This window comes from Penicillium waksmanii (genome assembly GCF_028829765.1).
Source record: "Penicillium waksmanii strain IBT 27052 chromosome Unknown utg000001l:1.0-4852451.0:1.0-4856178.0, whole genome shotgun sequence".
Taxonomy (NCBI): Eukaryota; Fungi; Ascomycota; class Eurotiomycetes; order Eurotiales; family Aspergillaceae; genus Penicillium; species Penicillium waksmanii.
In genome coordinates, this window is record NW_026643248.1 from 3,610,113 (window position 1) to 3,635,450 (window position 25,338).

Consider the following 25,338-nt stretch of genomic DNA (forward strand, 5'->3'; position numbering starts at 1 on the left):
TTTGAAACATTTCAGGTTCCCTGCTGATTCTGGATGAGAAGTCTAACAATTTATAGCTTTCAGAATTGACAAGTTGCGACCACACGGTACAGCCGCTCCAACCACTGTTGGCCGAGCCTCAGCCGAAATATCTGCGTCTTTTCTATTCTCAAGATACAACATACCTAGCACCTCTCTACAAATCAGCTGTCGAGTGTCATAGTCAGGGTGGATGAATAATGGATTCAGAAAGCCCATTTAGGCTCCAGAGCATGCAATCTGGCGGTGTGACATGGTTTGAAGTTGGGGAGGAATGATTGGAATTCTAGTATTACCAGATCAGGAAATTTTGCATGTGGACGATCCAGGAGCTGCATTTGCCGAGCTATCACCGAGGCCGTACCCCAAAGTCGACTTGCATTTTAGAGTGACGTTGGCTATGACTCAATGGTATCGTTTTTATAATCGTGCGGAGATCACTTTCCCCTCGCGAGGAGACGATTATTTCCCTATAGAAAATTTTCAGTCGCCTTTTGCCGGTAATACATACGGAGTTTCTTGCAATTGATAGCGAAGAGAGTCTGTCTGGGCCTTGAAATAGTATGTAGGATACAAGGCAGGCGAGGCCAATACTTGATTGATTCCACTTGGCTGAAGCTCGGCACTTTGATTTATAACATTTTCTGACATCATCTGGAATCTCTGACGCCACACTAATATAGTAACATCGATTGCTGCTTTTATGGGAATCAAAAGTTGGCTCAATTAGCTTGGCTTTAAACCATGATGGTCCCTATCTTTTTCAGGGGCTGGGTGGCAGTCTCCATGGGTAGTCTTGAACAATGTAGATCACGCCTCATGGGCTAGATGGCTCAGAATTGGAGGCGGATCATAATTTTCATGGTCCCTAGCTATGCGACCATACTTTGGACGAACGACGAAAATTCTCGTGATTCATACTATAAGATTGGTGTTCACAGAAAGGGATCGTAACCCGCACAGTGCAGTACCCATAGAGTACAACCATATTAGAAACGCCATTGCAGCCTTCAAAGCCCTATCTGACACTAACCCATTTGAGGAATTATTTTGCCATAAGAAAAGTTTGTATTAAATTTTCTACCAAAATCCCTTGATATATACGTATCTCTCGGAAATCGTTTACAGTACTTGAAGACTTGAACTAAGGTTACCGTCCTCCGCCATTGAGTGACTGATTTCTGGCCTGGAAGAGACACCCCGGTACCAAAATAGATTACATAGCCAGAAAATCCAATTATCACGCTCTGTGATCGCGGAGACAATTTCACTTAATCATTGGTGCAAATTCATCATTCAGTACTCCCAATAGTCCAAATATCTGGGCTGGAGTTATTCACACATTTGTCTCTTTATACACACTGATGTAGGTAGAATGATGTCGCACGTACAAGAACAGGTACTAAAGTTTTTAACTAGTCATATCCAACGCACTCCTCAATAGACTCTATGCAACGACAGACAACGATTTCTTAAAATCTTGTCTCTACTGCCCTGCGGAAGTACAGCATTTCGGAGCTTGCGATACTTCCGGTCCTTTTTTAACAGAGCTTTACTGTTATTTGACCAGCCTACGGTAGGTCTTAAGAGAGCATAGGAAGGCAAACCCCACCAGAAGTCGGAATTAAATTACGATGTGGTTACTCGTGACATTCCGGTATGTCGTAGATATCCGTGCCGTCGATTCGCTCTCAGCCTTTGATGATTTAGTCATGAGCTCTGTTGGAATCTACGGAGTTAAAATTGAAGAACTTACCATGAGGTCCGCGGAGATAGCCATGCAAGATGCTTATGATAAATATTGCTCGCAACAGTTAGGAATTCGGGGCATGTTAGTTGGTACTCGTCGATCTGGTCCTCATAGCGAAAACAAATCACTTTTTAATGAAATGTACCAATGATAAATAGATATTCTTCGCATTCATCATATTATTAATTGCGATTACACCGGTCCCTAAGCCTTTTATCCCTCATTCTGATTGTGAATATTGCAATTGCTATAGCAAGGTTTAGAGCGGTTTGGGAGGAGCCCCAGACCCCCAACCGAACCCCAAGTTACCGAGGCAACGCTTTTTCCCAACCGAACTCACTGTAGACGATAGCCCAGAATTATAGTTCTCATAGATTCAGCCCTGGATAGCTTAGTGAGTACGTCACCGAAATCTGCAAATTCAGACGAATAGAATGGAGAACAAAGTGGCTCGAAGTAATTGCAAACTGAAAAGCGTCGGTCAATTTGAGTAAACAAATGCACATCAATTAGGTTAATCTCTTGGCGAAACGACCATTTGCACAAGATGCCTTTTAAACACAAAGATCCACCATTCCATTCTTGTCACGAGTCGGCAGCCGAGGATAAATGAGCTTTGATTCCTCTTCAAAGCCACCTTGATGATCACTATGGGTGTTCTGGTGGCTATTAAAGGAAAGAGACTGTCTCAGACTTGGTTTGCCCCTGTGGCATCCCGGGTAGCCTCTAGGTTGCCAGCCTCCAGGTTGGCGGCATGCATTTCACCGCTGGTCCCCTCGGCGTTGAGGTTTCTCTTTTCATGCAGCTCTGAGCAGCTTCGATGCTTTTTTTCGTCGATCCAGAGCGACAAGGCTTCAAGAAATAGTGCAAAGAATGTGAAAATGCTATAGTCATGTGAGCTGATGATAATGATGATAGTAATTAAATGGAGGCCATTGATTCATACAATACCAGAAAGATGAAGGCTTCATTTGCCCATTTCTTGGAACATGCGACCCCAGGGGGTGCGTTGGCATTGCAATTGTTCTGGTTGTAGTCCACTGCGGAAAATATGAATGCAGCGAGCCAACTGGGAAATGTCAGTAACTTATTTTGGATTTCTTTTTGGTTCAAATGGCCTCACAGATATGAAAAAATCACATCAATGAAAACCACAAAGTCCTTCACTGGTGTGGTCAAGAAAGGAGATACAAAGGCAGGTAAAAAAATAACCACGGAAACAACAGCCTATTTCCATCAGTATCAAATAATGATCCTCAGTCTTACTGTCTGCTTACTATGATTTCCACATAAACAATGGTCAGTCCGCGAGGCCCAACATTGATGAATGAGGACGTTATGCCGAGAACTATCACGATACTCAGCCACTGAATGACTCTGTTGCAAAGTAGGAAAAAGGTCATTTGGCCGTCGGTCAGGTAGGGGATTTTGGAAGTCATAGTGTCTGATTGGTATGTAGTCCCGGACAGATGTAGCAAAATCCACAACGTTTTGAATGATAAAAACTTTCTGAAAAGGTATGACCATGCTTATACAGTTAATGAAAGGATAGATTCCAGTGTATATAGCTCATCTAATCTTACTAAGTTTGAGGGCTTCATGATGTCAAGACTGCCTAGTTATTATTTGACCTGAGTAACAAAACCCAAATGTCATCTGCGTCTGCATGGTCAGCATTTCTATCGGCCATTCCATGGAAACACCTTTTTCTTCAACTCCAGTGCAGAACCTGAAGGTGGAAAAATTTGGGAAGAAAAGTTTTGGCACTTTACATGGCTGGCTGTCCGTGTCTAATTTGCCAGACAGTTGGAAAGCACTGAAACCTTGCCGAGAACCGCAGCCACCAGTCAACCAAAAGTGGATCTCACGTCATAATTGTCTCCGAAGTTTGGCTATTGGATTCGCATTATGATTCGAGAGTAAAGGATGAGAAAATCTTTCATAATTGAGCGAGAATCGTGCTGCGGTTTTTCTAGTAATCCCGTTTTTCGGAATTGTTACAATATCTTTCTTAATCTTGTCTTGCATTGTGGAATTTACATGAAATGGAACCTCTTCCGAGTCCACTGCCAAAAGCTGTGCAGATATTTAACCGAATTGCGATAGTGTCGTTGGCCATGACCCGCATTCCCGACAATGGATAATTGTGATTTATGCAGATAATGGAATGTATGACGGCAAATTGGACAGCTAGCATCCTTTGAAGCCATCCACTCGTCAATACAAGGCTTGTGAAATATATGGCTGCACGGAATCTGACGAAAGGTAGATTCGGACTCCATATCTTCAAAGCAAAGATCGCAAACACTGGGCAACAAACCGACTGATAATATATTAACACGGAACAAATTGTGCGAAGCATCAAGATAGACATACAGGAGGATTTCTCCTCGCACTTGGTATAGCATGGCATAGCTGCGGTCTCGATATCTTCGATACTGAGCGGAACCTGCCCGCTTGCTGAAGATCTGTGAGTAAATGATGACAAGCTTTCTCTCTGCATCATCGACTAAAGTAAGAAGCATAAGGGTTCTAAAAAATGTCAATGTTTGGATTTGAGCGTAGAGGCTCATGGCGTCAATTTGTATTATTTCCCCACATATTCTTTTTTCGCGCATTCAATAAGTGGCGGAAAGTCTAACTTGGATAGAATTCCACCGTAAAACTTTTATAGAATCTGATAGGCACAATAGTATTACTCAAAGAAGGTGGCCGCTCGGCGGCGCCTTTTGGCCTTATCAATTGGGAAAGTTAGACTGCACCGACCCACTCTACAACAATTCGAACGTCATCGTTATTCATTCAAAGATCGTCGAAAACACCCACCGGTATGCTTTTCTAATTCGAGTATAGTTACCAACTTGTGGATTCGGTACTGAAGAACGGATCGCTCATCTTAGTATTCTAATCTTGTGAAAACATCCGCGGTCGCGGTAAGACCGATCGTGAGGCTTATTCATCATCGATTTGGTCGTTCTGCCTCATGGGATGCGGTCCTTTGCTAGCTCTAGTTAGGGATCAGATAGGCTGCTTTTTTAAAAAAAAAAATTTTGATAAAAAGGACTGTCTAAGTCGTACACTACATCTTTAGCAGACTTGTGATCGGCTGCAATTTATATCTCCATATTTGAAAGTGCGGTCGTTGACTCAATGTTCAACGTTGCAGAGTGAAATATTCATTCTATGGGAATGGGAGAGTCCTTGGGCTTTAATGTAAGCGTTTCTGTTTACTGAGTTGCTTTTACAACAGCCCAGTACTTCACACAAGTTACCTCCTCCAATAAACGATCCTTCAACGGCATTGTTTGAAAAGACTTAAATCACGGGTCGGCATGATAGCGGAAGCTGAGCCCCGGCTGTCTTAAGAGATTGAGAATATCATTCATAGCAGACAACTGGTGGATTGTCTCGAAAAACAGTTTTTAATTTAGTGCAGAACTTCGCCATACTCAGATTTTGATACTCAACAGGGTATTTCATCTGCCCAAGCCCTACAGCATGCTTCGAGCCCTAATTGAATGTTCGTATTGTGTGTAATTGATAGATAGATAAATGCGGGGACAGAAGCGGACTATAGGGAAAAATTGAATGAGTCCATCGAGGATAGGTGTTCAGGTCGAGTCATGTTGGGCAGGAAAAATTACATGGGCTTGAAAGGCAGAGACTCTCGGCTTGCAGAATCTCCTCATGCCATATTAAGCCACTGCAAAAGCGAGCCACTACAAAGCACCTACTAGCAAACCCCAAGAGGAGTGTTCCTTCCTTTGGGTCAGACGAGCTATATTCAAGTAGATGCTAGTATTTTAATTTGTTCTTCATACTCAATTTGAGAAATAGTAATCCACACGTGCAAGTTATGGCCATCTACAAATAGATTTCCATATTGAATAACGCCCAATATCCTTCAACCGACTTCGGTCAGCTTATTTGTAGAAATCAGAATGATCGCGTTTGATGGCATCGGCGCCCTTTTCGGCGACCATGTACACAGAGTTCTGAATCCGACAGTCAGGGATGACAGGGATACAAGATGCGTCAATCACGCGGAGATTTTTTATGCCGTGAACCTTGAGGCCGGGATCAACCACCCCCTGTTGAATATTCTTAGACAGACGGGCAGTGCCACAAGGATGGAAAGATGTCTGGGAGCGATCAAGGACAGTTCTCTTCATAAGATTGTCATCGTGCAGCGGCATTGGCCATGGATACTCGTCTTCGATGATGTCTTTAAAGCCTTCTCCATTTTGAGGACATCATATGCGTAGCGAATACCCTCGCGAATAGCAATGATGTCGAGATCGTTATTGAAGTAGTTCAAATTGATATTGGCTTGCTGCAGGGGATCACTGCTGTGGAGAGTCACAGTACCGCCTTCCGATACAGGACGAACAAGATCCACCATGACAGTCATATAGTTGCCCTTACTGGGAGTAGGATAGTGCCACTGGAAAGCACTGCCGAACAGACAGACAAAGTCAAGCTCAAAATGAGGCTGGCCGTAGGGGCAAAAAGGGTCTTTGTTGTCGTTGGAGGCTTTGGCCTGACGATACAAAGGATCTTTTTCCAGGTAGTCGTCAATGCGAGGGAATCCGACCATCTCCAAAAATCCGGAGCCCAGAGGACCACGGTGATTGTTTTCGTATGTTTTGATGGCCTGATCATTGTGGGGCGTTCCTTTCCGTAATACATAATCGTCCATGCCAAATCCGTCTTTCAGACGCAGAACGAAAGGAACACCGGGATGATCCAGCAGATGCTGCCCCACATGAGGGCTATCGACAACCACTGGGATGTTGTGTTTTTTGAGCTCGGCAGAGGGCCCAATACCACTCAACATCAGCAACTTAGGGGTCTCGAAAACACCTTCAGATACAATGACCTCACGGGTGGCAAAAAGATTGAGCTCTTGGCCGGAGCCGAGGATGACAGTCACACCCTTACAAGTTTTGTCGGCAGCGTCAAGAATGAGACTCTTCGAATGAGCCTGAGGGAGAATCGTCACATTGGACTTGTCAGCAACACAGAGGAAACTGCCGGATCGACGACCCTTGTAAATAGTGTTGACGCTGTGAGTAAGGCCAGACATAGTGCCATCAAAGATATTTTCGGTGACTGGATGACCAGTGGATTTCCATGCCTTTGTGAGAAGGTCTCTGAAAGGCTGCATCTCAGGGATGAGCTCCGAGTGGGCGATTGGGATCGGACCACCCCCGCCGATCTTCTTCATGTCTGGGGAATATGCGTTGTGATCGTCGTGGTATGTAACGCTCTTCCGCAGATAGGGTACAAGTGGATCCCAAGTCCACTCCTTTCCTCCGTACTCCTCCCACATGTCAAAAGTACCCTTAGACCCAGGAGCCCAAGTGAAATAGTTCAAGGATGAACTACCACCGAGCACTTTACCACGTGTATTGGGCTTTTCAATGCGCTCGTAATCATCGCGCTTGACCATGGTGGTTTTGAACGACCAGTCATACTCACTATCACGAAGTTGCATGGCATTTGAAGGGACTCTGATAGGCTCTAGATCCTTTGCGTTCTCAACACCTGCCTCAATGACAAGAATCCGAGCTTTGGGGTTCTCGGCGAGGCGACCTGCAACGACGTTGCCGGCTGTGCCCCCACCGACGACAATGAAGTCGAATCTGGCATTGTTCTGGATAGTCATATTGGAGGAGAACAAATCCAAGAAAGTGTAAGGGGTTGAAGTAGTTGTATCGAACAAAAGATTGTCATGGAGAGCGGCGGGGACAGAGGCTCCAATGCGCCTTTTATAAGTGCGTTGGCTACGAATTTTAGGATAAGGAGATTGCAAGCAATAGCTAAGTCTCCTCATGTCATGAGGTCATAGAGTCTGTATATTTTAACGCTTATGCGGTTCCATTGCCTTGCCTAAGTGGAACATAAAGAAATGTTATTAGATATTTATCTATGGGATCATTCTATTATGTACGTCAACTTTTATAGCAAGTGGCGCGAAGGTGTTCAAGCCAATCAACAAACATCCGACTGACTCGTGACGCGATTGACGTCGTGGGGCTACCAAAAGCCACGCAGTGGGTATCCAACCGGGTGGGGCATGATCGTCGGTTCAAGGGTCTGGGCAGTTCTCTGCACGAGGTGATGCAAGTGTGGACAAATCATATGGACTGAAAGAAAGAACTACGTCTGTGCTACTCCCAACAGCAGATTTCTCGCAATGGTTGGGGGAAATTTTTACTTTTATTCAGATATCTGATTGGTTGAATGCTATTGCCTGTTTGGAATAGCAACAACCCTGCTTTCGGTTCCAGACACCACGTTCCGGTTCCAACCCCTGCTACATGGTTCATGCTCAGCAGTCTGAAACCGTCCATAGATCTCCCTAAGTAGTGCACTCTAATACAGACTTGGCAATTCATTCTCCACATTGTGTCTCAAAGTCAAATTCAATTGGTTATCGGGTGCCAACGCTCAGCAGACGAATCATTCACATGGTCCAGAAACCTTGAGCTAAGCTTTCGAGGCCAGCCACTTGCTTTCTTTGTCGAAGAGAAGAAGAAAATAACGATGAAGTTGGCACTCGTGGCCACGCTAGGTAACACGCTTTTTTCGGTAGAAACAGACGCACTTGGGATCGAGAAAAGTGTGAGGGCTGGACCTGACGAATGCCTTGGCGTCTGCTTTTTCCCGTACACTTTCCTTTGCGAATTTATCAGCTACAACGTCGCGGCTGGTGACTTTTGTGTTGTAGCTCATTCTTCCACGGTTCCAGCACCAATGAGGTCCGCTGCGAGAACTACCTCCGAGAAATGTGGCCATCACTGATCACGACTTGTGCACTTTGTACTTTGGAATTTCGAAAGAATTGATTCGGAATTTCTTTCGTCGTCGCCTCGCTCTCTTGTTCCGTGCCATACTTTTGTCATTTGGCTTCCATTGTACAGTACTTATTTTTCCGTGGATTGGGTTCTTTATATCGAATGCTGTACATTCCATAGACAGATGCTTATTGTCTTGTATTTGCGATTCCCTCTTCCCTAACCAAGTATATCACCAAGTCCTCAATTGTGCATACTCTAATTCCCCATCTTTTCCCAAATCTCAAGCACCCATCGCGACGCATCATTCCATTATTCCCACCTACCTCCGGTATCCCCTCCACAATCTCTCCGTCTTCAACCAGCTCTGCTATAACGCCGACGGGAGCTTTGCCAGCAAGTCGGCACAAATCCACCGCAGCTTCGGTGTGGCCCTTACGCTGGCGCACACCACCAGGTCGAGCGGCTAGCGGAATAATGTGCCCTGGCCGTCTGAAGGAGTCCACACGAGCATTTGGAGAAGCTAGGGTGCGGCATGTCAGAGCGCGGTCTTCGGCGGAGATACCTGTTGTGATAGAGTCGGCGCTTGAGTCGATCGCAATTGTATAAGCCGTTCCCTTTGGATCGGAATTTTGGGTGACCATTTGAGGGAGGCCGAGGCGTGACGCAAGGTTCGGGGTGATGGGAGCACATATCAGACCACTGAATACCATGATGAATGAATGACACGTCATCAATACATGGCCAATGATTAGAAAGCAGCAGTCGCACCTTTCCCAACACGATCTCCTCCTTGGGTGACGTGGAGTAGTGTGTGGCCTCAGGGTCCTTTCTCACCTAGTGAATCTAACTAGAAAGGCCATTTGAGCAGACGTGATTGACTCCGCGGCGATGATCAAATCAGCTTCATTCTCTCGGTCCTGGTCATCGAGGACAATGATGAATTCTCCATTCTCTGCATGGACACAAATCAGCTTTTATATGGGTTGTCCTCAAATCCTGCGCGTCTTTCTGATACACGCGCATACTGTAGGAAAAAACCTATTTGGCAAGATGGAAACTCACTGAAAGCGGCGATTGTGTCGGCAATCGAATCAAATTGATATTCTGGAGAAGTTGTAGACATCTTGTCCCAGGTATAACCGGCTCTTTTTTACCACGAAGGTTCTTCTCTCCCAAGTGCAAACGCAAGGCGACATCTATGAGTGTTAAAAGCAAAGATAAAATCTTGGAGATTTAGAATACATTTTGGAGAACCCCGCAATTTTGAGATGCTCAGCCACTGTGCCGGTGAATATGTTCCTATTCCGAACCTTCCTTGATAGTCTAGGGCGAGAAATATCCATTTTGATTGGTGTTGTAGGTCTATCCGGAATTGGATGACCTGGTCGCTTCCGCGTAATAATTTTTGATCTACCATTGGTCTGTAAATGGGAATGTTAGCCGGCTAAGGCGGAGACGTCCGCTGCATCGGGCTGTTAGCTGTGTCTGGCAATACTACTGATCCAATCACCTCCTCAATGTGGAAAAGATACTTCCCACAGCATATTCCAAACTATCTGCGACCTTGTTCACTCCTGGTCTGTACCAATGTCGCCGGTGACCGGCATCCACATAGAAAATCAATCAGGCGCTAGACCATATATGGATGAATATGAAGAATTCCGGCATGAAAATATTGGATTGGGTAGTTCTACCAAATTCCGACTGGGCCCGACCAGGTCGCTTTTCTGCGGGGGGCCCTTTATGTATGTAATATCCAATGATCAAGGGAATGAAGCTAGCGACCTTCTTATCGGAAGTGTTATTGCCCGAAAGAAACCCCTACCCCTCTCAGGACGGTATTAGTGGTAACTCCACTTCCTCTTGCTGTGATCCAAGTCTCACGTGATGGCAATTTTACGCCTTTCCTGTTCGCTTCATACCCCTTTACAAAAGGTTCGGCAATGCTACATTCGTAAATTATCTATGTGATTTGAATTATCTCCTTCAAATCATGTTATTGCAGATACACGCACAGATCCAGTCATTCCTTGACGAGCCACATGCCTCTGACTCACTACTCGGCTCCGTGCAACGACAGACAGCAATTTCCTTAGATGTTGTGTCCGCAGCTCTCCACAAGTACGAAATTTCAGAGCTTGCTATTTCTTACAACGGGGGAAAAGACTGCCTTGTACTTTTGGTGCTGTTTCTGGCCGAACTTGGTCGCCGCCAAAGTCAACAACGGAACGAAAGGGCAATCATGAGTCTTGGGTTGAATGGAATGCCGGAAGCAGTATTCGGCACAGAAATGAAGAGTATTCCAGCTGTATATGTTCGCCCAGCCGATCCATTTCCAGCTGCTGAAGATTTTGTTATGAGGTCTGCTAAGACTTATGGCCTTTCTCTTACGAAATTCACTATTGGTACTTCAAACATGACACTGCGAGATGTTTTCGAAGATTACTTAGCGGACCAACCCGATATTCGGGCCATATTAGTGGGAACTCGCCGATCTGATCCCCATGGTGAAAATTTATCGCATTTCAACAAGACAGACAAAGGATGGCCTGATTTCGTTCGCATTCATCCTGTGATCGACTGGAGTTACACCGAGATCTGGGCGTTCATCCGTCACCTCGGCCTAGAATATTGCAGTCTTTATAATGAGGGGTATACAAGCCTAGGAGGGACATCGGATACACAACCTAACCCCAAGCTACTGAATGAACAATTTAGCTCGACCAAAGCTAAGAATAGGAGTGATAGCATGTTGGAATCGGAGGAATACTGCCAGGAGAGATACCAGCCTGCATACGAGCTCGTGGATGAGGGAAATGAAAGACTGGGCCGCAAATGACCCTCCTGAAAATATGATGAATTAATCCATTGAGTGGCCAAGAAATTGAAACTGGAAATCAAACTTTGTTCGCGACGAGAGCAGATGCGAGCAGGACTAGCCACATTCCGAGGCCGAAATCTTCTTGTTTAGAATGGAAGAGCTGCATATAGGTTTTGTGTATTTGTGCCGTTTTAATCAGACGTAATGTACGAATGAAACCTCTGCAAGTGGCCCGGAGAGAGCACATGCTGGACAGTCCTAGTTTTTTATTACTCCTGTCTCTCAAATGGCAAAAGCCGAGAGGACAGCGACTGAAGCCAAAGATTTCAAGGCAGTATCTGAAATTTTTGCGCATAGCATATGTGATTGCGTAATAGACTCAAAAGTTGACTCGGGCGACAGTCCATAGCAGTCACCGGATACAATTGAACTTCCTGACGAACATCGGATTAAGGCTTAGATGTCATTCCCGAGTCTCGCTGGCCCGCCCCTGGTAGCTGATGTGAGATTCGGCACAATTTGTCGTCATAATTCAGCATTCCACCGACCAAGTCGCAACATCAGTCTCAAACTCCATGAACCTACCGACACAGTGAGTTTCAGCTACCAGCAGGCGTAATTGAGTCAGGCATCTGCAGGAGAGCCTGGATCAGCATCCGCACTCTCTCCCCCATGGTCTGTAAATACCCACACAATGCGAAAGAATTTGCGGCACAGCAAAGGCGGGAAGTAAAGTAATATTGTCCAACAAAGGAGTAATAGACTGGTGATAACGAAGGCATTGACGACAATCTTTTCCGTGGGAGTCATGACATGCAGCCCAAATGTGACTTCATAGCGATAATACTCCAGCCTTAGGAAGTGCATCCCTTGTTGGATCATATTGTGCCGTTTTTTCTGCAGCGCTGCAGTTGGAATGCTGGATTTCATAGTTGAGCCGCATCTACTGATTTCGCTAGTCAACTATCATGGATATGTGTGACGCGGCGATACTGGCGCGAAGGTTAGAGTGCAAAAAAATGATTCAATTCCTCCCGGTATGACCTACTTCATCGAAACTGGAATCAGAAACCATAAAATTTTGACAAATTTGGAAACTAGGTGCATTTTGTTCATCCTATAACACTTTTTGAGGTCAGACTGAGTGATTTGAGCGGGGAGGGCAGTTGAAGGTGAGAAAAGGAACTGACGAAGGTATAGGCACAGCGAAGAGGGTATGAAAAGCTCAGCAGAAGCCCAACTCTCCGCTTTTGAGCTGCTGCCACCAATTAAATCACGGATGAATAGCCATTGACAAACAGCATATGCGTTCATACATATATTGAACTGGTCATTGGGCTAACTTCGCTTGTAATCTAGGAATAAACTCCACAATTTGATATCCGAGGCTAGAGATAGCGGGCATGTGTAGCTTCATTGGGCTAATGGGTACCTTTTGAATAGGACATTGATCTGGTGCATTAGTTGATTGGGTTGGTAATACTACCAGATGGGGCAAGCAATTGGATGCGGCGATCCCTTATATGTTGCCTCATCACTTATAAGTTCTCGCTCACTTAAAGTTTCTACGTCTTCATTGTTTCATTATTTTATTTTTTGCTCAGCACAGGCCAATTGCCTAGATTGGAGAAAAACGTTTACGGAATTCCGATATACGGAACAACATAAGGCCGATACTAAAAAGGTTTCGGAGCCGGCTCGGCATTCCGCATACGTCACTAGCTTCCCTGTCCAGCTAAAGCCATGGGTAAGATGCAAATCCACCAAGCTGTCGCTTTTTAGTCTAAGAAACCACCAAATCCTTCTGTATCATAAAGGTGAAGTGCAATCATCAAGCTACAAGCCTTGCACAGTCATATATCTGGTTACGTTCGCTCTCATTTTGATTACCTCACATCCTTTTCTACCACCGAAAATGCACACTGTGAAAAATCCAAAGTCCACCCTCAAAAACCGTGGAAACGTTATAATTGCCTGGCAGGGTGTGAAGATTTGTCGAAAAAAAAACATCATAATTCAGAAAGCCTCGACATACTTGCTCTGGTTAGCTTCACTTCCGTTTCTGGTCCTGGGTTACGCTCTTTAATTCGGCGGCATAAACAATTTAGATAGCCCCCTACTATACGTCAGAATTCGAAATCAGTTCACCCAGACAAGCTTTCTTTCTCGGCATCCCACTCATAGCGCTAAAAAGAGAACGACGAGGTCATGTCATCAATTTTGGGTTGATTTATCTCCTAGTGGGTCACAAATTTTATGTACCGTAATTATGTGTTCCGGTATTGGACAGATTCTTTCAGCTGAAACTTCAGTTTGAAGCGAGTCCATTTGTAACAAGCTTTCGATAATGTAAAAATAATGTCAATATCCACAAGATTAATGAATAAGGGAGCAACGGAAGTAGATCGGGGGGGCTCTGTGCTCGTTCAGCCACATAGTCATTACGTCACCTCATGCGGAGAATAACATCAGTTCCTAGGCTCTTATTGCTTGGGCAGAGGAAAAGTTTAAATTGGATGAAGAAAGAACTGAAAGAACTGTACCCCAGGATATGGGCCCTCTTACGAAACGGAACCAGCGATCATGCAACTGAAGCTAATGCACTCATTCGCTGCTGCGAGGTGAAAATCCACCCTGCGAGAAAATTCCACATTGATTGGTCATCAACAAAGTAATTGTTGAATTGAAGGCTGCGAGTGTCTTTTGCTGTAAGATCTATCAGTTCCTAGTTCTTTGGCAGTTACATAGTATCGAGCATACAGCTTCAGACCAAGCCTTCCAAACCTTGCTAAACGGCGGTGGGTGGGTCAAGCGTTCTGTGCCGTACGGTCCGGATCTAGTAGTGGTATTTGCCCAATCAAAGATGGACTGTGTCTTGTTGCAGCTTTGATGCAGTCATCAATTTCGCAAAGCTTCATTTTGGCTTTCCTGGCTTGCCACGCACTCCTACAACAGCCCGTACATGGTATCAGTGCATCGTCATAATGCTCGTTACTATGATTCAAAGTTATGCTTGATAGCCTTTTCAGGGTGGAGCGCTGAGCTCCAATAATCGTAATCGTATTACTATGGCTCAATCCCAAGTTCCATCTAGGAGCAGGCAGCACATCACTGTTTCCAAGCTGGAAAATATAATGAGTCGCATTCCTCACACAAAGTCTAACTTCTTCCCACTCCACCTTCTGCCTTCACAAGTCCTTCATCATTGATCAATTCATAATTCGACATGGGCGACGATAGATACTATACTCTGGCCGAGGGTGTGCCCTTTCTTTATTATTTGTGATTTTACTATAGACTGACTTTTGCAGGCTGTCCCTTCGCGAATAGCAGCACAGCTGTCCTGATGCAAGGTAGGCAGGGCGGCAGCCTCGGGTTACTGCAAGATACCCAGCTCATCGAAACCCTTGCTCATTTCTCTCGGGAGAGAATTCCCGAGCGGTTAGTTTTTTCCTCAGATGGCTCTTGGGTTCCAATTATCTACTGTGCACTGACTAGAGATTTTGAGTAGTGTCGTTCACGCCAAGGCTGTCGGGTGAGTTGTCATGTCCCACTATACGAAGGATTTCGGATTGACTGTTGTAGATCATTTGGTGAATTCGAAGCCACACGCGATTGCTCTGACTTCACCAGCGCCCAATTCCTCAACACAGTCGGAAAGAAGACACCCGTGCTGCAGCGGGTGTCAACCGTTGGGCCCGAGTCCGGATCTGCCGATACCTCCCGCGATGTGCACGGATGGGCGATGAAGTTTTATACCGAGGAGGGAAACCAAGATTTTGTTTTTAACAATACGGTGTGACATCCATTCCTTTTGAGACACTTTAGTCTCTTTTGTTATTTATTTCTGATTTCGCTCGATTTAGCCTGTCTTCTTCATTCGTGATCCGATCAAATTCCCGTCTATGAACCGTTCTCACAAGCGGCATCCTCAGACCCACCTCCCCGACCCGAACATGGTAAGTTTTATTATCTTAACCGCCCATAGTATGTCGCAGAACTAATTGGTATCGCAGTTCTGGGAGTATGTGATTTCCCAAGCTCTAGTTATCGAATCAGGCTAATCATTTAGTTTTCACGTCGGCAATCCTGAGGGTATTCACCAACTTCTGGTTCTGTTCAGCGACCGTGGCACGCCTAAATCAGTTCGCTACATGAACTCTTACAGCGGACATACATACAAATTTACTCAGGCTGTAGGTAACACTGCGCGTGGGATCGGGATCTTCTACTAATGTGTGCATAGGACGGCTCGTTCAAATATGCCAAAGTCCACGTCAAAACGCAGCAAGGGGTTGAGAACCTCTCCTCTCAAGAGGCCACCAAAATCGCCGGGGAGGATCCTGATTTTATGATCCGTGACATGTTCGAAGCAATTGACAGAGGCGACTATCCTGTCTGGAATGTCTACGTCCAACTGATGAGTCCCGAAGAGGCCGAGAGGTACAAGTGGAATATCTTTGACATGACTAAGGTTTGGTCGCACAAGGATTTCCCTCTGCAGCAGATTGGTCGACTTACTATGAACCGCAACGTGAGTCTTTGTTTTTGAGTTTTATATTACAGTCGCTGAATTGGAATAGCCACAAAACTACTTCGCCGATATCGAGCAAGCTGCATTCTCGCCCTCGACAATGGTCCCCGGAATCGCTGCGTCCGCTGATCCAGGTAGGCCAGAAAGCTGGAAAATTATAGGCCTTATGATTTGCAATGACTAACTCTCCCCGAGTGCTGCAAGCAAGACTCTTCGCATACCCCGATGCAGCCCGCTACCGCCTCGGTGTCAACTACCAGCAACTCCCCACCAACGCCGCGAAGGCGCAAGTCTACTGTCCCTTCCAGCGTGACGGAGCCATGCGATTTGATGGTAACTACGGTGGCGACCCCAACTACGTTGGCTCCTCGATCAAACCCATCAAGTTCTACCAAGACCAGAAGGGAATTCGCGCTTCTGCACTGGCCCTACACACCGAACACGAAAAGTGGGCAGGAGAGGTGTCCGCCTATACCAGCGAGATCACTGACGATGATTTCGTTCAGCCCGCAGCGTTGTGGGAAGTTATTGGCCGCCAGCCTGGTCACCAGGATAGAGTCATCGAGAACCTCGTCGGTAATATCAAGGGTGTTAAGTACCCTGAATTGCGTAAGGCTGTCTATAGTAAGTTTCCCCTGTAGCCTGAACCGAGCATTTTCGGTGAATCTGTCTACTAAGAAAATGAGGCTAACACCGAGCCTAGGCCTCTTCGGACGTGTCAACAAGGATCTCGGTTCTAAGTTGCGGCAGCGCACAGAAGCAGCGATCCAGGCTGCGTAGACCTCGGTAGGGCTGATTCACATATTCATTCTACATCACAAAATGAGTATATACGCGTCAGTCCGAAAAGGGAATAATTGAAATGATTCGGTTTCTGGGATCAATACGATTGAAGGATTGAATCATCGGGTTCGCAGTTTGTCTGACTAATGAGAAAAAAAAACAAAAAAAAAACAATGACCACCTGGTTAACGAAAAATTGATAATTGTTTGAAATGGATAGCCACTCTTTCTCATCTTCTATTCTACACAAAGTGCATGCTGTCCTGCAACTGCATCCAACTCTTGGATGATTTTGTTGAGGGAGACACGGCGGATTTTGCCCTACCGTCACCAGTCACGTGTAGAATTCGGAATCATGGCTCTCAAGAACAACTGAGTGGAATGATTTGGATGTCTGACCCATCGGTCCATCAGTAGCTAGAGAGTAATTAATCAAGTAGGGGTGTCGGAGACACGTTAGGCGAAATCGCGAAACTCACGGTGGGACTGGATGTCTAATTGTGCAGATGGGCACGGAGATCCCAAATCATACAATGAGATCTGGAAATAGTAAATCCCTTCGACACTACGGCTTTTCTTTTCCAGTCTCCCCACTTCAATATGTTGATTCAGGGAAAATTTGTCGTGCCATGAGGCATAGCAAACTCTGTCGTTTCAAATACCGGTTCAAGCATACGTTATACCTAAGCCTCAGAGCCGGCGAATTGTCTTTGCTACTGCATTTAGAGTTAGTGGCGTGGACCTGTAACTCAAAAAATCAAAGAAGTCTAATCACTCCATACTGGGGCATTGCGATAGTTGATATGATTGGTCAGATACTATTACCTAATTTGGCTTGATGCACTTTTGCCGACCGTCAAAAATACCGTACTTCCAATTTCTAATACATACCGAGCACCCCGCGTTCCTAATTTCCTCTCCCAGTGTTTTAGGAAGGCCTTTCAGTTGCGCCGGCCCTCTCTTAAACCCTTAAGGCTTAGTTCCCAGTGAACTGATTCACTACCCCAGGAAGCAAATTCCGTGATGCATGCATCGCAGAAACATGTAGCTACTTCATAGGCACACTGCGATTGAACTATTTCTGAGCCCTGATCAAGATTACATACGCTCGGCTGAGGACAACAACCTAACCCACAACTGATCTTGATTGCCTACCAGTACTGTGGTACAAGTAATAATATATATGGAAGTAATTTACGACACCATAAAAACGTCACGATACGACTGTTGGGTGAAGGATGTATTTCTTGGCAATTAATCATCATCCCTTGCTGCTGATCGGCAGCTTGCTCTCACGCTCGGCCTTCTCTGCGCTTTCCATAGGCGAGCCACAGATCTATCATAATTTTATTTTCGTAGTAAAGTTTTCCCGCGCGGTAGCAACGATTTAGCCATCACCTTCGGACCTCAAGGATGTTTGCCTCTACATCAATCATGAGCGCTCAAGCGAAGTTCTCTTTGTCCTTCATCTTTACGGCTAGAGCTCACTTTCTTTGAAGCTTGTCTCTGCTACGTGTATGTGTCATGTAAGCTGATCTCAACCTTCTTGCTTCTTGGACCTTCAGCAGAGCGAATGAACATAGCCAGCAAGCATGTCGAGCCAGGCCCCACAGGATTACACGTCTGCCCAGCATTTTGCCCTCATATATATTGATCAATATGGGAAAATTCGCCATCAGGTGTCCCCTTCACTCGTCCACTATCGCGGCACTATCCTCAGCCCTCAAGTCACCACGGAATTCCTGAAAGCGGTGGCAAAATCCACTCAAGTTGGGCTGCAAAAGCCTTCCCTAGAATTCGCTTCTACTCAGCTATTTCCTAGTCACCTCGTGACGTATGACTCTAACGATTCCTGGTTGCCAGAAGACAGCAAGATCGAGGGACATATTGCGCCCATGACGAGTGGATACCATTACAAACCTACGCAATGGCCAGGAACTGGAAAAGCTGGCTCGGCAATCTTGAAAGATGAACTGTTTCACATGGAAAGCCCTTGTATCCAGAAGCACAGACTGAAGCTCCAGGAAGCCGTGTTATCTATCAAAGATACAAACTTCCTTCGTCGATACTACGAAAAGGTTTTCCAGAATATACAGCAAACCAATTGCCGAATCCTGGCAAAAGCCTATGTGAAACTTGTTGAGCCCCAGAAGCAAGTTCACCACCCATACAATGGGCGAAAACTCGCGGGGGGAGAATTGCAGCAATTGAGTCCCGAGGAGAGTAAGCCACCCTGGTGGCCTCCTGGAGTACGCCATCGAGAGCCCGACCATTTACTTAAAGCAGGTAAGAGGACACTTTCCTGCGCATGATACTCGCTTAACTCATCATCTCACTAGAACGCATCGCGCTTCTTCTCCATATTCTTTGTGATTTGCGCTGCAGTCACGGAATTACTTCACAAAAATTGAAGAATGCAGAGCAGACTGTCCGGTCGCAGATCATCCCGGTCGAGCGATTAGAACTCCTAGATGAGTTGTATCGTGTTAGAGGCGAAGAGGAAAAGTTCTTGGATGGCCTTCTTGGTAGGGACTTGGAACCGCCTATTATTCACAATCTAACGAGGTATATCTAGACAAAGACGCATATGTTCTTCTTTCGCGGATCAATTTACCCGTTCCCGATGAAATGTCCAGCAAAAAGGGCCGACCGAATAGTCGGGTCTCTTCGAAGTACAAACAGGATACAGCAACACACAAATCATCATCTCGTAATCGAGTTGTGTACAGTATGCCTATGGACCTTCAGCATAGCTTCGCAGGATACACCACTGGCCAACAATCTATGACAAGTTCTTCGCCAGCCTCTGCAACGCCGTCCGCTCCCCTTGAAAACAACTGCTCGGCGCTTGAGGAGGCATGTCTTTCGACAGCCATTGTTAACCCCACGGAGTTATTATCCTCTGATTATGCCAACAGCCCTTCTTGGCTTACGAACTTTCCAGTAATGGAGTGTTATGTGGGTTAACTGCAAAATGTCAGATTGTTTATTTTGAATGGCAGTATTTTTGCAAATCGCATCTCAATTTACGAAATTGGAAGGTAAATACCGACATTTACTCTGCTTGATACTTGCCTGTGTTATATACTGTTGTCACCACACAACATCAAGGGGGCTCCTTTCTTCTGCAATCGATTCTGGAGGGCATTCCCGGTGGAAAAAGCATGGGCTTTTCATTTGAAGTACATCCCGTGATATCTTATATCGTTAATTCCAGATAAACTTAGTCCACTAGAAAGAGGTCTGGGAGCGTGGTCTCTAAGTATGAAAATATCACAAATTACCCTTTTTACGTTTATCTTTCAGGTCACAAGCCATAAGAGCTAACGGAATAGCCAATTTCAGATACCACTACATCAGATTGTGGACATCCCCGGTTAAGAAAACTGCTACCCCATCCCCGTGATGGACCATACATGTATTTATAACTGAGCTAAATGTGGCGTAATTAACAACTGTGGCTACTAGAAGTCTTAAGTCTATTTTGATCACTATACCTGTAAGATACGGCACTACGGCCGATATACGTATAATGGTAGGCGAAATGCCTCATTCGAACTCCTCGGGGCCTTTTTAAAAACAAAGGCAAAGATCCACGCAAGTGACTAGAAGAGCGAGTATTTTAGAAGAATTCATGGTCTTAAGGAAAATATATCATCAACGCCATCACTGGTGCTATCACTAGTCGTAAATCAAAATGTTGCGAGAACTTGTGTGAACGAATAACGGCAGGTGGCAACCAATCACCGAAGGTGAGACTGATAGCAGGTAACGACGACCTTCACTCTGTCGGTATTATAGCGGGGCAACCGGTGGAAAACTGTAATTTCTTTCAAAGACGTACCCACTGTTTTGCGACTGCATCTCCGTTATCTTTAGTGGAACACATGTACCCGCCGGCACCGAGCCAACTTCATTGTAGGTCGTGGCAAATGCATCCACAACTCCAGGTCTCTGACGGACTCCTGGCTTCTTCATCTATATTCATTAGTTAGGTGAGCTTTAAATGGATCTCTGCATATGTTATATCACTTTGATGTTTGGAATTTCGCCCATACCTCGAATTTTCTGGATCTCTCTATCCGTCTCTTCCATCAGTTGCTGCCATTGGCTTTGATAGCCCTCAAGCAATGAAACACTACTTTTTTCTCCCTCCTCTGGTTGGCAGCTTTCCCTTACATGTTTCCATTGCCGTTGGGATGTCTCATAATATGCAAGGTGAGCAATGGCTTCTTTCGGGCGGTCGAAGTCTCTCATTTCAACTTGATCCATTTCAGGCTAAAAAAGAGATATATTGGAGAATTAGGCACTGCCTACCAAAGCGATGGGGCATATGATAACTTATTTCACTAAACTTCACGATCAAACAAATGGGGTGGGAGGAGTCTTTATTCATTTTTGAATGCTCTCGACCCCTAAGCGGGACTGCATGACTGAACAATACTAACATTGCTGTCCAATCGTAGCCAAGTAGTTCGATTTAATTCTCAAAATATCTGAAACTAGTCACAGACTACAGCCGGGGCCCCGATTTCTTGAACCAATTTCCCCCTTAGATCAGAAAAATCCTAGCGTTATTTCGTCGTTACATCATTGTCCGGTAAGAAGAAAAAGCCTCACTACCTCGGAAGGCCTTCTGGTCAATCGTACAAGCCTTAGGATCTCCAGACAAAGAAAATTGCCAAGGCACTGCCACACTTCAGCCTCTCTATGGTCTCGATAGGGGCAAATTAGGTTTTAATACATCACGCTACCAATGTGATATCCAGACTCCAAAGGGGTAGGTGGGTGGGTCTCAGTCCGGCAGTGCAGTCTTGGCGCGTGAATGTCTGAAGCCAATAACAATGACGCAACTAGTTGAAAGCGTAAATCCAGAAACTAGGGCAATAGGATAAACCTGTGGATCCAAATTCCCCGGGATTTATTTCGATTGATGGGTGTAGGCTTTTATTGATGCGATGGGGATTAATCCCTTTCTTACTCGCACAACATTTCCCTTTCAGGACGGGTCAAGATCGTCCTATTCCGCCCCTCGCTTTCCCTTCAACAAGAACACCATGACGCACTAAATATTTATCTTAAGAATAATGTTGACTTCTTATAGAGGATTCGCTATTCCTGGCTATTCAGGAGTTACGCTAAGCTACGGATACCCTGATATTCCGAAAGCCACAACATAATGCGCAGCATTCATTCAAATCGACAATGGCCTAGGGACACAGCATATGGCGAAGTCTTAGGGTCTTTGGGCGAAAAGCTTTTGGGAGAAAATTTGTGGTATGTTGATTGGGCCGCTCATTTTGATTTCAGATTTTCTGGGCAGAGTCACTAGCTTCGGTTCGACAAGGTACACTGAAATCGTCATCACAAAAGAGTGATCTACGGGCCATAACTCCCCAAGCCTATTAAGTACTACAGACCCGTCAAGACTTGCATGGCCACAAACATCCCCACCATAATCTAAATTAAGCAATGTGATTCACCACTAGCCGCACAGTTCTTCCACATTGGGCCGAGCAACGAGCTGGAGAAACGACCAAATCTCCCAATTTAGACTTACCTGATTGGAAATGAGGAACCGAATTCTATAATACATCCCAGCTGGTATTATATGCATCCCTAGAGTAATCTTAACTGGGTTTCGAGAGCATGCCAGACTATCTCTCCTAGGCATAGGATTTGTTTCGCGCATGGCCCACCCTCAGGCATAATGGTGCCCGAGGGGTTCTCACGTTATTGTCTGAGTGCCTGAATGGGATTAAATATCCGTTGGCTGCCTTTCGTTCCCGCGAACTTTTCGCCCACTGCCCCTGGACACCCCTCGGGGATGTCTGGTCACCATGCACTGTTGCACTTGATAAATCATCATATTGATTGATTGTCTACAGTCTAGTTTGCCTGTAGATTTACTATGAGCTATGGTACTACAGGTGACCAACTGTACCTCCCATTTTGATCTCACTTTTTTCATTTCCGATGCCGCCCAAACGAGCCGTGTCAATCGGAGGCGGTGGGAGGATGGTCTGTGCGACTGAAGATGCGCTGAAATACCCCTGGTTTTGGGACTGCTACCAACTGCCCTTCTGATAGGTAGCAAGTACGAAGTCAGAAGGAATGTGAGTTCATTTTTCTCAGCAAAAAACATAAATCGTACCGGTAAGGGCAATGAAGAGTAAATAAAATTTTTCTTTCCGGCCAATTTCTCAGTTCGATATGGCAGAACATGACTTCTATCAAGGGATGTTCATCCCAAGTGATCACGATCTTCCTAAGAACTGCTTGGCCAACACTATCCTTATAACTACCGTAGGTCTCGTCCTTTCTTACCTTCCACTCGGCACCATATCTATGTGCTTTGCCTTTTCTGCCATATTCGGTGTCGTGTTCAAGTCTACTCTCATAAATCAGGGACTTCGGCGACGCTGTACTTGACATGCCTGAACGTGTCTACCCCCATGCTCAAGTCGAGCAATATTTGTGGTCCGAAGGGTCTAGTCCATCTTGGCGGTTCAGACCTGACGACGCGGGCCTACCGGATTTCATCCCCTCACTATGTCGATGGTCTCCAACCTATCAGCCCCAAATGAACAAGCAGCGGGCGACCTCACTGGCTCCGCTGTCGCTTCCCGCCAGTCCATGCCCAAAACTTCAACCACAAAGCTCAAAAGGAGCATCCTCCCCAGACAAGGAATCGTCGGCCAGTACCTCCATGCCGCCAAGGTATACACGCTCTCACTAAGCTTTTATCGCAAACGCCCTCCAATCAGTATCCTATACCGCTAGCATTGCTAACATTGGCCTATTTTATAGGCATCCGAGCCTGCCATATAACCCCGCATCTACGAGGCCAAATGCTTCAGCCGATAAATATGACAACAATCAAACTATCCAAAGCAAAGTTGAACATCCCAGGGAAACAGCACACAATCCTGCTCGACAACAAATTCAAACAAATGGAGAAAAAATGAAGAAGACGGGCAATCAAGCCTTTTCTGTCCCACAAAAGGGAAAAACTGATGGCATGTGCAAAAATGTCAACCACGCTGATATACATTCATGTTGTCAAAAGACAGACTCAAACCAGACATGGCAAGGTAGCGCCTATCGCTCGAAGCTGCCTTCTACTCAAACTGAGATCACACCCGTCCCATCCCCTTCACCGACATTCCATCATTGTGCTCATCCGCCCGTCGAAGACATTTTTCCAGATATTCCACAGTCGGAGACGAAAGATATACTCAAGGAGAAAAACTCGGTATCGAACAGCCTGTTTCATTGCAAGACGTGGCTGAGGGGTGTGCCAGACGGTCGAGACGATAATCATGACAGTGATACTGCGGCTTCCAGCCGTAGAAAATTTCAGATTGTTGAGCAACCTCTTCCCATGCCGAAGGTATTCCCAGAGGTCAAGTCAGCTGATGTACCTGGGGTGGATTTTTCACATCCATTGCAAGGTCCCGGCACTGGATGCACTGGAGCCTACCAGAAGCAATTGACTTCAAAGTTACCTAAATCGCTTCAAGTCGGACAGGCATCTTCAACCTCGGTGGCTCCTGTCCTGTCCACAACGCATATGCTGCCACTTGCTTCGCTGCCAAGTGAGACACCTTTTGAGCCGAAAGAGCGAGGCGTTGTTTTAAGTCGAGATGTGCCAATAGATATGCCACTTCTTGGCTGCAGTATTCTGGAACGTATGATTGCCCCGAAAAGCTGCCGGAATTCGGCTGGCAATGGAGTACATGCTCATTCCGAGGGTTTAGAACCTGGCTGTTTCATATCAGCTGCTATCGGTGACCCATCGGAATCCTCGCAAATACAGAGAAGAACACTCTATCAGTCTGAACCAAAACCACTCAATCCGGACTCAAAAACACCATCACCGGCTAGTATTTACTTGCCTCGTTTTAATTTCGACATGTCCGAACTGGGAGACAGGGTGGATTTGCGGCCCAAGCAGCCCCTAAAGGATCGCAAATGGACTCTACGGGAACTTGATCTCTCCGTGAAACGTTTTCCTCACCACATTCCCGTTCTGACATCACCTGTCATCTCCTTTTTGCGCAAAAGCAAAAGGAGAGACCTTCTAAGACCCTTTCGCGTGATCTTCCCTGAAGTCACTGAAAGTGTTTTGAATTCCCTCTGCGCTACAGTGATTGCTCGCAATTATCTTTTTACTACCTCAAAATTTGATCCCCAAAAGCCCTCACGAAATTATTACAATGTATCTGCCCCCGATCAGGCTGATGCAAAAGCCCGCAATCACCGTGGAGCTCACTCCGCTCTAAGACTACTGGATCAAGACGAATGCCAAGCTCTCGATCCTCAAAGCGCCTACCTTTTCCAAGCATTTGATAAAATTGTTTACCATCTTATATTTACAGTCGTGGGTCGAGTTGACAAAAATCTGAAGTCGACCGTTGAAGTCTTAGCTCAAGTTCTTGAAGCAAGTGCCTCGAAATGAACTTCATTATGTATCATAATTTTGCTCAATGATATTTTCATTCTGACGTGTAGATCCTAGAAATGTTTTCCCGGCTGCCAAACGTTTCCGAGCGCCCTACTCCAATTGTAACTTACTAAGCCACCGTTGGACAGAAAAGGTTCCCTCTGTAGAGCTTACAGCGGTAGG

At 45.6% G+C, this 25,338-nt stretch overlaps 6 protein-coding genes across 6 annotated transcripts; 4 read left to right on the forward strand and 2 right to left on the reverse strand.

Annotated features, from left to right (window-relative positions):
* Positions 1–2,456: 2,456 nt before the first annotated feature.
* On the reverse strand, positions 2,457–3,207 carry N7481_001315 (MARVEL domain-containing protein; the record flags this gene model as incomplete). Its single annotated transcript, XM_057260534.1, has 4 exons — positions 2,457–2,667; positions 2,715–2,837; positions 2,892–2,995; positions 3,046–3,207. 4 exons carry the CDS (start codon positions 3,205–3,207, stop codon positions 2,457–2,459), a joined length of 600 nt encoding a protein of 199 aa, XP_057128366.1.
* Positions 3,208–8,756: 5,549 nt separating this feature from the next.
* N7481_001316 (3,4-dihydroxy-2-butanone-4-phosphate synthase) lies at positions 8,757–9,694 on the reverse strand (the record flags this gene model as incomplete). The annotated part of the gene is made up of 3 exons (XM_057260535.1): positions 8,757–9,270; positions 9,406–9,523; positions 9,634–9,694. 3 exons carry the CDS (start codon positions 9,692–9,694, stop codon positions 8,757–8,759), a joined length of 693 nt encoding a protein of 230 aa, XP_057128367.1.
* Positions 9,695–10,564: 870 nt separating this feature from the next.
* On the forward strand, positions 10,565–11,410 carry N7481_001317 (FAD synthase; the record flags this gene model as incomplete). Its single annotated transcript, XM_057260536.1, has 1 exon — positions 10,565–11,410. One exon carries the CDS (start codon positions 10,565–10,567, stop codon positions 11,408–11,410), a length of 846 nt encoding a protein of 281 aa, XP_057128368.1.
* A 3,208-nt stretch (positions 11,411–14,618) lies between these two features.
* N7481_001318 (catalase) lies at positions 14,619–16,706 on the forward strand (the record flags this gene model as incomplete). The annotated part of the gene is made up of 11 exons (XM_057260537.1): positions 14,619–14,652; positions 14,704–14,833; positions 14,904–14,927; positions 14,978–15,188; positions 15,259–15,351; positions 15,409–15,416; positions 15,465–15,588; positions 15,639–15,926; positions 15,976–16,060; positions 16,122–16,550; positions 16,630–16,706. 11 exons carry the CDS (start codon positions 14,619–14,621, stop codon positions 16,704–16,706), a joined length of 1,503 nt encoding a protein of 500 aa, XP_057128369.1.
* A 1,595-nt stretch (positions 16,707–18,301) lies between these two features.
* N7481_001319 (DUF2841 domain-containing protein) lies at positions 18,302–19,676 on the forward strand (the record flags this gene model as incomplete). The annotated part of the gene is made up of 3 exons (XM_057260538.1): positions 18,302–18,995; positions 19,049–19,234; positions 19,285–19,676. 3 exons carry the CDS (start codon positions 18,302–18,304, stop codon positions 19,674–19,676), a joined length of 1,272 nt encoding a protein of 423 aa, XP_057128370.1.
* A 3,585-nt stretch (positions 19,677–23,261) lies between these two features.
* N7481_001320 (uncharacterized protein) lies at positions 23,262–25,170 on the forward strand (the record flags this gene model as incomplete). The annotated part of the gene is made up of 2 exons (XM_057260539.1): positions 23,262–23,410; positions 23,556–25,170. 2 exons carry the CDS (start codon positions 23,262–23,264, stop codon positions 25,168–25,170), a joined length of 1,764 nt encoding a protein of 587 aa, XP_057128371.1.
* Between the last annotated feature and the right edge of the window lie 168 nt (positions 25,171–25,338).